The 13,516-nt window shown below is 41.1% G+C and overlaps 1 protein-coding gene across 1 annotated transcript in view; it reads left to right on the top strand.

The window, feature by feature from the left end:
* Positions 1–13,516, top strand: part of LOC135464380 (uncharacterized) — a 173,902-nt gene that overhangs the window by 144,163 nt on the left and 16,223 nt on the right. Inside the window, 11 exon segments of the mRNA XM_064741806.1 lie at positions 846–1,059; positions 2,690–2,835; positions 3,437–3,685; positions 3,902–4,175; positions 5,211–5,438; positions 6,551–6,886; positions 7,747–7,983; positions 8,841–9,017; positions 10,112–10,282; positions 10,700–11,665; positions 11,700–12,688. Of these exon segments, the coding sequence (XP_064597876.1) occupies positions 846–1,059; positions 2,690–2,835; positions 3,437–3,685; positions 3,902–4,175; positions 5,211–5,438; positions 6,551–6,886; positions 7,747–7,983; positions 8,841–9,017; positions 10,112–10,282; positions 10,700–11,665; positions 11,700–12,688 (3,987 nt within the window).

Here is a 13,516-nt window from a genome sequence, read left to right as displayed (position 1 = left end):
TTCAAATCTCACTGGATATGTGTAAAATGACCATGAGAGGATGTTGACCTCTTAAGAGTATGTATTGCTGTGAAAGGCATTGCTAATTTGACAGAAAGGACGTAGAGAGTGTTTGCTCAGAAAACAAAGTTCAAGTGGTTAGATCCAACTGAAAAGATGAAAGGCCTGATTTTTCAGTGGTAGATTTTATCTGGCACCTACAGGTCTGGGGCATGCGAGGCTCTAGAGTCATTTCTCGTTCTTCAGATGCATACTGGATGGTGCACCACTCGAAACAGCTATTTTGCTTTTATTTGTCCCGCGTATTACTCCTGCAGATGCATACTGGATGGTGCACCACTCGAAACAGCTATTTTGCTTTTATTTGTCCCGCGTATTACTCCTGCAGATGCATACTGGATGGTGCACCACTCGAAACAGCTATTTTGCTTTTATTTGTCCCGCGTATTACTCCTGCAGATGCATACTGGATGGTGCACCACTCGAAACAGCTATTTTGCTTTCATTTGTCCTGCGTATGACTCGCTCTGCAGATGCATACTGGATGGTGCACCACTCAAAACAGCTATTTTGCTTTTATTTGTCCCGCGTATGACTTCTGCAGATGCATACTAGATGGTGCACCACTCGAAACAGCTATTTTGCTTTCATTTGTCCTGCGTATTACTCCTGCAGATGCATACTGGATGGTGCACCACTCGAAACAGCTATTTTGCTTTTATTTGTCCCGCGTATGACTTCTGCAGATGCATACTGGATGGTGCACCACTCAAAACAGCTATTTTACTTACGCCAGCCCATTATTTACTCCAGCTAGCAGAAAATGATCTTGTTTTTTCCCTCAGGTACTATTCAGGAAGTATGGCTGGTCCAAGACGTCGTATCTTTACCCGTACTACCGTTTCCTCGCATTGCTCTACAACTTTGACGATTACGCCAGCAAGGGCTCCACGATCCACCCTGCCAAAAAATATCACCGTCATATCCAGGCTCTAGCAGTTCAGGGTAGTTCTGTGCCTGCCATAGACAACGGATCAGAGCCTGCAGACATTTTGGATGGTAGGTTTTGCAGCAAATACAAGCTGTGATTTAATTGGGTAATTTATTTACATGTGAATGCATGTTTTTGTTTATTGAGAGTCAGAAAAGTGAAAATCCTTGAATTTTTAACCATTAACGTAAATATTTATTTATTTTATTTGATGGGTGTTTTATGCCGTACTCAAGAATATTTCATTATATGATGGTGGCCAGCAATATGGTGGGAGGAAACTGGGCAGAGCGCGGGGAAAACCCACAACCATTTGCAGGTTGCTGACAGACCTTCCTACTTATGGCCAATTTACATGAATTTACATGTTTCATTAATGAAGGCCCATTAGTTTCGGTAATTTTTGAGATGTAAGAATCAGGAATTTAGCGTTTTAGTGGAAAAAAAGAAATTAGATGTTTAATGGTTTGAAATTTGTCTTTCTTAATGATAAGACCAAAAAAAATTTTATTAATAAATTACAACTTGGTTAGTGATGAAAACAAGACTTTAACACTGTCATACATGTAAACAAAATCACTAACAAAAATCTTCAGCTCTAGATTTTAAAGATCTAACATTTAAAAATGGCACAAACTCACCATTTAAAGGAAAAGACCTAAAAATCAAGTAGGCCTCACTAAGTAGACAACTTAAAATTGTGCATAAATATTCTTTCACTTATTTTTTTAGATTTTTGTGAAAGGAGTTAAATGCATTCAAACATTTAATTCTAAGGTGGGCTTCGTGGAACATACTATCAGAGTTTAGGAACTCTGACGTCACTGGAAGTTTTTCCAACTCTAATCACGACACTGACTGTGGAATAACTGTTTTTACCCATGAGTAAACGATTACTGCAATAATGTTTCCAAAAATTCTTTCCTTTGGGTGAACATCAGAAGAAGTTGATGTGATGTCAGAGTTCCTAGACACCTCAGTATGGCTCATAAAACCCACCATAGTATTCAAATATTTGAATGCCATTTAACACTCTTAAAAAATCCGGAAAAATAAATAAAAGTATTTTTATGCATCGTGATGAACCTTATTTCATATTTTAGCATTTTTTTACTCTAAGAAATTTTAGCCTGTTAAAATTTTTCTAATGCAGTTGTGTTCAAAAAATAGTCACACATATAACTATTTTAGACGTGAAAAAAATGTACAAAGTTCTCATTCAAGAAATATTATTGTTTTTTATAAAATGTTCCACTTACAGTTGTAAGCAAAGAAATAAAAACTCATCCAGACTTAAAAAGCAAACAAAATCATATGCAAGTCGTCTATCTCTAACCAGGCAGATAATCATCTCTTTTCCTTTCCGTCCGTTTTGGGAGCGGTAGATCCAGGATCAATCCTGGGTCGAGTCACACCGAAGACCTTAAAAGAGGAAGTTGTAACTTCCTGGCTTGGCGTTGAGCATTAAGTGGGTAGTGCAACGACTGGTTAACACATATCAGTGTGATGGCTTGGCGGGGTATCTCAATGAAGCAGCGCTAGATAAAAGAGCTGTGAAATCTGTCCTGACAAGGATGCACATGACATGCACTCTAAGGGTTCCTTTCATATGACTGAAAAATTGTTGAGTACGTCGTTAAACCCACAAGCAGTCACTCACTCACTCATTCACTCACTCACTCACTCTTTTCCTTTCAGCGAATGCTGTAGAAGTTAAAGGAGATGAATTCTGGGATTATGACCAGCAAGTTGACCTGGAGGGATTCAGTGCGCCAACTTTGTACTCCACGCTGGCAACTCAGTCTAAAAACGTGACGCGAACTCTTGGGAAACAGAAGGATGAGGTAAGTTTGTGGTGACAACTGTCAGTCATGAGGTCACATGATCGAGTCATGCAGAAGGCAGCATATTTTTCTATCTGTTCGATCGTTGGGTGACATCTGAAATTGCTCAAAATGGTAGAATAATTCCCATGATGCATAGCAAATAAAACTTTAAGTATGACTTCAAGGATAAATTTGAGAGACGAATTTAAGAGATTAAGCCACGAGCCTCTGTGAGTTCAAGTCCAGCTCATGCTAGCATCCTCTCCGTTCTATGCCCTGTTTCATGCCACCATAATGCTGACCACCATCATATAAGTGAAATAGTCTTGACTAAGGCGTAAAACACCAATCAAATGAATAAATAGAAATGAGAGTCTTAACTCCTAACAGCTAATATTATTGTATAATCTTTTCTAAGTTTACCGTGGAAATGATACATTCCTTGAATATGGTTTCATAATCGATAAATATAACCGAGACTTTACAGAGCCTTTCCAAAATGTTCTTGGGCAGATACGATTAAATATGAAGGTAAAATTTCATTGGCCACTATTTTTCTCTCAATACAGAGTGTATTTCGAGATCCAATTTAGGAATCTTACGTGTTGTGTTGTAACAGGTAAAACAGATGTATCAGCGAATAGCCAATCAGAGTGATTCTCTCAAAGGCCTTTGGGCTGCCAAGATGAATTTGAAAGGCAAAGTGGCATTGGCTACTGATGAAGATTTGAGGAATTATGAGAGGAAAGCTGAGGCTCTGGAAATTGAGCTGGAGCGAAGAAAAGAAATTGGGAAACGTTTTGAAGTAATACTGGATCGTCAGAGAGAAATTTTGGAAGATGACGAGTTACTACGGGAACAGCATCAGGTATGGTGGAAATTGTTTGCTTTGAAATTTGAAAATTTGAAAAATCTGTGACCCACTACATAAAGTATAAGCATTGTTGTATGTGCAGGAAACGCCATTTTGTTAGCGTGTGCAGTCACATTTGATTCCAACTCTCACTGTATTGACCAAATCATTTGTCAAATATTTGGCAAAGAGGAAATAGATAAGTACAAATTCACAAATGCTCTGCACCAGGTGGCGTTCGAAGCAGCATTCAGGGAAGCCAACCGGCTGCTGGAACAGCACACGGAACTTCTGCAGAAAGGGGAACTCTCCACGGATGGGCAATTTGACAAAGTGCGTCACCAGATCGTGGAGAACAGAGTCACAATTCTACTGGAGAAGATGGCTGGTGAAGTGACAGAGGAAAGCCATCGTGTGGGGGCGTGGGGTGTTATCGGAGAGGGTAGCGGAGGGCAAATCATGCACCCTGGGACAAGAACACCTGTCACTACACAGGAGCTCTTTGGTAAGATGTCAAGACAGATATCTGTCTTAAGTCAAAATATAACGTCTCAGTTGTCTCTGGCTCTCTTTGGTTTCCTCTTGCCTATCGTATAAATGAAATGCCATTCTAATGTAAATTAAAATAATCAAGGGATCTATCTGGCTGTGTCGACAATATTTGATCTAGGAAGCACAGATAACCATTTGCACAGTATAAGTAACATTTGTTGAAGACCATTTGTTTTCCATCAATATTGTTTGCATCACATATGGATAAAATATGTAAGTCGCTTTGAGTATGATATCAAACAAGAAATAAAAATAAAGGAATAAATATATAAATAAATAAATAAAAAATGAAGCTGCTAAAGCAGCGATGCAGGGGTTCAAGCTGGTATTGCCGGCCTATGTGGTGTCACTTCTGGTTACCTTAATGGTGTCCATGTATAGATACATAACCATCTTAATTAGAAAGCCAACATTCTTCGCGGTCATTAGTGCATTGTAAGTACACTATACAGCTTGTATATGTAGATGTGCCAAACGGAATAAATTGACCTTCGGGCGATATTTGATGGCATGCATGTTGCCTCTCTTTCGACACAGCTCAACGATTTTTAGCACACATAGAGTACATGTATAGCGCTGTACACTCAGTGATTTTCAGCTTTACAGCTACAACAGTTTCTCTCACGAGACCTCCAAATGTGGTGGGAAATTGTGCTTTTTCGCAATTTGATCTCAATTGGCGGCAAAAGTACACATCGCAGGAAAGAAGTAAGTCCAGATTCATAATCACGACGTCAAACTACGTTAGGTAGCATGCTTGCAATATTCGTACATTCCTCCTAGACATAAATGCATTTAAAATGCTTCATATAACATGGGGACCTCAAAGTGCCAAATATACCGAATTGGCCTTTGGACAATTTTTCGAGCACTGCAACACCGGCATTTATTAAGAAACTTCAACCCTGTGTGGCTTGAAGCCCTAATAAATTAATTAAATAAATGCATAAGTGGATGAATATATAAATAAAAAGTTTATAATTCACAGGTGACGCCAACAAGGTTCAGATGCCCGACCTTGTCAGGGTCAACCCAACCACTGGTCTAGTTATGCCCCTTGGTGGCACGCAGATGATGACTGCAGATGGCGCTGCTGTTGATATTCCTGCCGATCATTTTGTACATCCACAGACAGGACGTGTCTTACCGATCCACGGAAATGTGGCATTTGACACGGTGTCTACAAAACTTCTGTTTACTGTGGATTCTGCAACAGGTAAATGAGATATTATATAATGTTGTACATCAGGTCTTGACTGTTTGCAATGGCAAAATTATTCACAAATTATTCACTGACGTCTTGTGGCCAAATGGTTTTAGCATTTTATGTCAGTACACTGACCCTAGAGTTTCTAACCAATGTGATTGCTGTGAGTTAAAGTCCAGCTCATGCTGGCTTCCTCTCCTGTCATCAGCAACCAGCAGATGGTGGTGGGTTTCCTGTCGGTATCTGCTCAGTTTCCTTCCACTGTAAAGCTTAGCTAGGGTGAATAAGCTTAGAAATGTATGAAGTAAAACTCCAGTCAAAGAAACAAATAAATACTGGTGGACATCTTGAACATGCTGCTATCTTGCTCTTGCTGGGTTGGCTGAAGCCCTGAGTCAGTGTTTTTTTCAGGTGTCAGGGAATGGTGTTTGAGCAATCTAGTTTCTGCCGCAAATGATCCTGACTACCATGAAATGTGTGAAAAATCATGAGTACTTTTTGAACATTAATACGATTAAAATATTGTGAGTGCACATACAAGGGGAGGCTGAAAACTTTTCGGCTTGAGGTACTACGAGTCATCCTATCTGCTTGTTTTATAGGTTGCTATTGGAGCATATCTGTATCAATATATAAATGAAGTTATCAGATCGTCAAGATAATTATTCTTTGAGGTATTGATCGAACATTGATCAAGGACTCTTCTTTAAGTACTTGTACCTCAGGCCATGAACTTTTCAGCCTCCCCCCTTATGTCGATGTACCACATCACCGTTTTCCAGGAATAAACAAAGAGGTAGATGTAAATAGTAATTTAGATCAGTTCAATTTTCACTGATTTTGCCCTACATGACCTTTTTTGCCCTATATGAAATTTTATCCTCAAAAGTGCATTTTTAGAGGCAAATAAATGTCACGTACAATTTTGCAGTAGAAAATATCATCCCATGTCCCAAGCAACCTCAGAACACCTGCCTATAATCAAAAGAGACTCTCTGAATCAGGAAAAATGGGCAGGTTCTTGGACAAAATTCATGGTCATTTAGGGTAAGCACTATCTGTAGAAAACGACTGGTCTTCAAATTATTTACCAGTTTGGGTTTTTTTTTTTTTTTTTGCAGGCGAAGTGCCACGTTCGGAAGATCCACTGATTCCCTATGTGCCGTATCCCACGAAACCTAGCGACGGAACTCCCATCCAGACTAAGCTATCTCCTCTGGAAAATCCAGGGGAGTTGAAATTCGGTAACCCGATCCCAGACCCTGAAAGTGGACTTCATGTACCCATCCTGGCCGTGACCATCCATCCATCATCTGGCGCAGTTCTGCCACTAGGGGGCACTCACGTGGACCCCGTGACAGGCCTACCTGTTCCCATCGAGGTGGGGTCGCTGATGATTGACCCAGAGTCAGGAACACCTGTCCCGATTTTAACAGTCTCGTTGGATCCAGAATCAGGTACAGCAATCCAGAAGTGGAGAAGCACATCCTGAGAGCATATTTTGTGTACACTGGTATACATTTTCTGGGGAAGCCCTGAACCTGACCAACACAACTAATGTACTTTTTTCTCCAAAATGAAATTAAAAAGGTCTATTAATCACACTAAAAGTTTAATTTTCAGATTAGAAAATGTTGAGGAATTAGCCAGAGTACTGTCATTATGTTGTTTTAAATTCAGTACAGATTTTGACGTGCATTTTGCAGTGCCGACAGCAGTTTTGACTTTGCAGTTACCTTCCCCAAATATCTTCTTATTAAAAAAGTATCTTTCTCAGGCCACAAAAGCCTTGAATTTTGGTAATTTATTTTAATAGTTTGCTGCATCAACTAAACAGCAGTGCAAGTTTTGTAAATTGCAGGAGAGTTAGGAACAAAATTCTTGGGGCCTCCGTGGCTCAGTCGGTTAAAGCGCTAGCGCAGCGTAATGACCCAGGAGTCTCTCACCAATGCGGTCGCTGTGAGTTCAAGTCCAGCTCATGCTGGCGGCCGTATGTGAGAAGGTCTGCCAGCAACCTGCGGATGGTCGTGGGTTTCCCCCGGGCTCTGTCCGGTTTCCACCCACCATAATGCTGGCCGCCATCGTATAAGTGAAATATTCTTGAGTACGGCGTAAAACACCAATCAAAAAAAAAAAAAACAAAAAAAAAAAAAAACAAAAAAAACAAAATTCTTTCTTTACAGTTGTTCTCCTCTGCTGATGGAGTGGAAACAATGAAGAAAATGTAAATTCTATCCACATGCAAATTCCGTCCACATACATCGACTTTGCACAAAAAAAGTTATGTCGTGTAAATACTGTTAACTTTGTTGGACAGGAGGGGTTGTCCCTGTGGGCGGAGTTCATGAAGGTCAAACTATTGCACCTATCATACCAGGAGAATCATACGTCGACCCGATGAGTGCCAAACTTGTACGCACCTACAGTGGTTACCGTTGGAACGGCCAGGTGCTGCCCTCTAGTGGTGGTTACCAGGCACTTTTGGATGCGAATGTGTTAGCGTGTGAAGCGCGTGCCCTGGACTCCTTGGGTGCCTACAGAGATGCGGTCATGGGTAAGTTGTGATGAAAGGTTTGATGGATAGGAAAATAAAGGACAGAAAATGCTTCTTTTGAATTCCTTACAGAATGTAACAAACAAAAATCCTGTGAAACATTTTGTGAAAATTTGCCCCACTAAATGTGGTGCAGGGTATAGTCTTTCAGTGACAATGTTATTTTTATGATAGTTTTGCTCTGTAACAGTTTTGTACGTGCCATATTATCATCTACGTACCTACAATTTGATACACGGGCCCCAATAGCACAGTTTGTAGAGCATCCGTGTCGGGAGTGGTAGATCAGTATAATGGTTCAGGCGAGGTGGCTTACTTGCCCTGGGTAAGGTGTCTCAGTAAAGCAGCACTAGATAAAGAGCGGAGGAAATCTGTCCTGCAACAAGGAGGCACATTACATGCACTCGAAGCATTCCTTCCTTGTCAAATGTTAAACCGCAAGCACTCACTCACTCACTTACTCACTCACAGTTTGGCACACATTTATTACTGTTTTGTTTTGCACTTTTCTTACCACATCAAAATACACAGTGGTGTCAAATTTCTTCACATCATCATTATGGTGTAATGAATTTCTCCACGTCATCATTATGGTGTCAAATTTCTCCATGTCATTATGGTGTCAAATTTCTTCACATCATCATTATGGTGTCAAATTACACCACGTCATCATTGTGGTGTCAAATTCCACCACATCATCATTATGGTGTCAAATTTCACCACATCATCATTGTGGTGTCAAATTTCTCCACGTCATCATTATGGTGTCAAATTTCTCCATGTCATCATTATGGTGTCAGATTTCTTCACATCATCATTATGGTGTAATCTTAATTTTCACGCTACAGGTGCCAAAGCCATTGAATCACCCAAATCCCTCAACGTTCGACTGGAACAAAACAACCTTGAGATGTCTTTGAAGGAACTGTCCAAAGCCCGAAATCGCCTGAAGACGCATCTTCTGCGCACAAGTCATGACATAGCGCGCAGACAAGATCGAGCAGCCATCTTAGCTACCACTGGAGGATCACCAGGTATTCCATTAGGGGCTTTAAATATGACAGAATTGTTTTCTTTTCATATTTTTTAACAATCTGAAACTGACAAACTTATACCCCAGACTCTTCAGTTTGCACAGTGCAATGACCCAGGAGCCTCCCACCAATGCGATTGCTGTGAGTTCAAGTCCAGCTCATGCTGATTTCCTCTCCAACCGTACATGGGAAGGTCTACCAGCAACCTGCGAATAGTCATGGGTTTCCCTCAGGCTCTGCCCGGTTTTTGCTCCCACCATAATGCTGGCTGCTGTCGAATAAGTGAAATATTCTTAAGTAAAGTGTCAAACACGAATCAAATAAATAAATAAATAAATTTAAGGTTTAGGCCTTATGAATTTTATTGGTTTATGAAGATAGAGCTAGTGCCAGAGTTTTGTATTCACAAAATCGAGCTTGTTTTTCTTGTGGATGCAAGACAACTTATTTGGGATGCAATGCAATGTCTGCATCTAGATAACAAATGCACGCATGATTTTTTAATTATCCGATAATTTTCAGTGCCAAAACAGCCCGGCAATGCAAAGCGTCAACTCGTGAGCACTCCAGTCAAATTATATTTTCTCAGTCGCTGTGAGTTCAAGTCCAGACCATGCTGACTTCCTCTCCGGCTGTACATGAGAAGGTCTGCCAGCAACCTGCTGATGGTCATGGGTTTCCCCCAGGCTCTGCCCGGTTTCCACCCACCATAATGCTGACTGCCGTTGTATAAGTGAAATATTCTTGAGTACAGCGTAAAACAGCAATCAGATAAATAAATAAATATTTCCTCGGCCATTTTGTAACCTTCATTGACCCATGCATATTGATCCGCCTTTCCAACTGGTCCCGCAGGATTACCATGGACGCATATTTTTCTTGAATGTGTCACTTATGAAGCTATTTTTGTTGTGCAAAACTATTCGCATGCAACGATATTCCACCACATTTGTTTATTGTCACCATTGTTACAATCTCTTTATGGTGATTTCGTTAACATTATTGAACAACAACAATAGACTGCATAGACTACTTTTTATTAACTGAGAATGAAAACCTTTTTTGTAAAGATGCACATGCTTATTTTATCACAGGAATGTATGAGTTTTCACAGACTGGAGAGTTACTTCCGATTCTGATCGGCACAACGATGTCAGACCCCAGCGGCACAGAGCAGGATGTACCCATTCTGGGTGCTGGACACAGCAAGAAAACAGGCAGAGTTGTGCCCCTTGGAGGTACCATGGAAGATCCATATGGGGCAGGTAAGTCATGTGGAATCTGGCGTTGTTTACATAACCTTTTCCTGGCTAAGAACAAGCTGTCTTACAGGAGAACCCATTAGATCACTTGGTCAGCAAGGACGTCTGTGCCTGTATTCCTTGAATACTATACTTAAAACCATGGATTTTGGGGGAAATACTGTATTCACCTGAAGTTTAGCATTTTTCAGATGACACATTTTCCTCATTTCTGATTTATTTTTCCACTTTGCAAGGTCACTTAAAGATTTTTTTGTGAAGTTTGATGGATTGCATATCAGAAAACTAAAGTGTTGGCTTCAAAATTATATTTTGAAAGCTTCAATGTGCTATTGCAAGTACATTTGTACATAGCAAACTTTATATGAAATACAGTACATCTAGATAAATTATAAATTATGGACTAACTTTTTCCCACAGGTCTGATACCTATCATGATAGGGAAGAAAGCTGTTGATCCCTTGACTGGAGAGTTAAGTCCAATAAGTGGGGTCCGTGTGAGCCCCGAATCAGGTAACATCATTCCCGTCACCTTGTCTAGCAGTGGGCACGTAAAGCGCAAACCTCCCTTGGGGGCCACAGCTCTTCTAGAGGATGAAATAGTGGCCCGTGCAAGCTTCTGGCGTCGCCAACGGCAAAGAGAGGAGGAGCTTACATTGAAGGAACATCAGCTGATGCAGAGTTTGCTTTTCGATATCGATTCTGTGAATTCCAAGAAGTTGGAGAAACATTTGTCAGAGGTTGACGCTCAGGCGCATGCGTCAAATGAATCTGCGAAAAGAGAAGTTCAAAGGCGGGCTGCAGCCGAGGAGGAATATGCCGTAGTTTTGCCGCCAGACGTCATTGCCGTGCTGCGTCAAGGAGACGAATCAGAACGCGACCACGAGGAATCGCATGTTGGCGCGCATGTTCGCTTTGCAGACACTATTCGAAAGTTGTCATCAAAGCTTCAAGCAGAAGAAAAGAAGTTCAAGGATAGGATAAGTGACCTTGAAGGTGCTTTAAATCCTGAAGCGGAAAATACCGCTTTGCAACGATACAAACAGGCAAAGACTAGGCTACAGTCGGAACTGAGGGAACAGATTCGCACCCGCATGGAAGTGCTTGATGCAGAGCACTCAGCTTTGGAATACGCCCGGCAGAGGTCAGAATTGCTGACAAAGGAAGCTAAAGCTGTTCTGACCAGATCAGTGCTTCTTGCTGGAGACTATGATGCTCAGTTGTCTGGTGTCTACGGCAACGCAGAGGGTTCCAGCGAATCTTCAGATTCTGAATTGATTCCACTTCTGAAACAGTTAATAGCTTTGCTCGAAGGTGGAGGGCCATTTTATTTGTCTGCCGATTTGTTGAATTTGATACAAGGTGGTGGACAAACGACGGTTGTCAGTATCACAGATCACGAAGGAGATACCAGTCAAAGAAAGCAACCTGGTTAAAACAACAACAACAAGTAACTACCAAGATAGAAATGTAACAACAGTAAAGCCTTTACAGAAATCTCCGGATAGCAAGACAACCAAGACTGACGATGAAAAGGTGTATGTTGTAGGCGATCCGTCCAAAGTGGGTCCAAACGTCCCTAAGTCTGACAATGAAGTGGCAGAGAAAGGAAGATACTTGTTTGAAAAGCAGGCTTACGAAGCCACAAAGCTGGAGAGCGCTTTGTCAAAGGAAGAAATGGATTCCATCAATGACACAATCAAAAGTTGCGCCGATGGGAAGAAAGAGGCCACAGAAAAGGTGCAAGAAGACTTGAGAAGAAAACTGCTCAGTGCCTCGACTGAACAAGAGAAGGAGAAAATCATGATGGAGTACGCTAAAAACCTTCAAAATATCAACGAAGGACTGGAGAAACAGAAGCAGCAGCAGTTATCTGCTCTTAGAAAGAAGCTGCAAGATCGCCGACGGCAACAGAAGAAAGATCTTCATCGCAGCCATATTGAGGAAGCAAAATCACATGGTTTGCCTGCGGATAGTGTCCCAGCTATGACTTTACCAACCAACGACCAAATTGACCAAGACCTTCTTAAGCTACAACAACAACAAGAAAAACTGCAGGCAGAGCTGGACAGGAATGGGGCTGAAGCTAGCGACATCACTGTTGGACTGTACGGCGAAGATCTCGCAGACCGCATAAAACGTCTTAACTTGACCAATGCCCAGAAGGACAAACTCATCGCAGATTTGAAGAAAAGGTCCCAGGAGGCAAAGAAAAGGGCTGAAGAGCTGAAGGCTAAACTTCGACAGAGGAAAGATCACAGGAAATCTCAGAAACTGTCCGAGGAAGAAGAGAGAAGGTTGTCCAGTGATGAGAAGAACGAGCTTCTTAAAGCGAGAGAGAATCAGGAAGAGGCTGATAGGCTGTCGGAGGAACAGGCAATTTTAGACAGCGCCAGACAGCTAGAGAAGGTAAGCAATCACATACGTTGTAAGCTGGCCTGTACAAAGTACAGATGTAGCGTAAGTCGTATCCTGAGTGTCGGCGTCGGCGTCCAATAACAGGGAAAGCAACATTAAGCAAAATATTAGGGGTGGTATCTTAAAAAGTACTGCAGGTATTGAGACCAGGGTTTAAACACATGTAGAGCACAATAACACAACAGGGATATTCCATCGTTCATACAGTGCGTGTGTGCATTTTTAATACCATAAATTACTGAATTCCTGGTGTATTGTGTATTAGAATCAGTGTTCAAAGTGTTAGGCTGGTATCTCAAAAGCATTGTATGTATTGACCTGAACTTTTAAATGCATATAAAGCACAATGACACAGGGGTGATGTTCTGTGTGCATATTAATTACTGTGAATTATCAAATTTGCAATTTCAGTTCTTTATGTATTGAGCTGAAGTTTTGCATTCATGTGTCTCCTACAGGCGAGCTCTTTAATAGCCTTGTTAATAAATCTACGTTTTGTATTAAAATATATCTCATACAAATGATGGTAATAATGGCTGAAAGAAACTTTCCAATTTCTGTATAGTGTCTGTTTTTCATTATTTGCTCTGGACCTGGAAACTCTATTGTTAGAGATCCAACATGGCCGCAAGTGCAAGTCATCTGACCTTAGACCCCCATTAATTACATTCGTCCTTCCTGAGAAACAGAAGTACTAATAGGGCCCTGATTCCATCTATTGGTGAATTTCGTAATATGTTGGTTACTTCCCTTTTCAAGGATTTACCTCCCTTGATTGTAGCTTTCAGTTCAGTTATACAATTCTGTTAGCATTGCTGC

This window comes from Liolophura sinensis, chromosome 4, assembly GCF_032854445.1.
Source record: "Liolophura sinensis isolate JHLJ2023 chromosome 4, CUHK_Ljap_v2, whole genome shotgun sequence".
Classification (NCBI taxonomy): Eukaryota; Metazoa; Mollusca; class Polyplacophora; order Chitonida; family Chitonidae; genus Liolophura; species Liolophura sinensis.
This window is presented reverse-complemented; position numbering and strand designations above follow the sequence as displayed.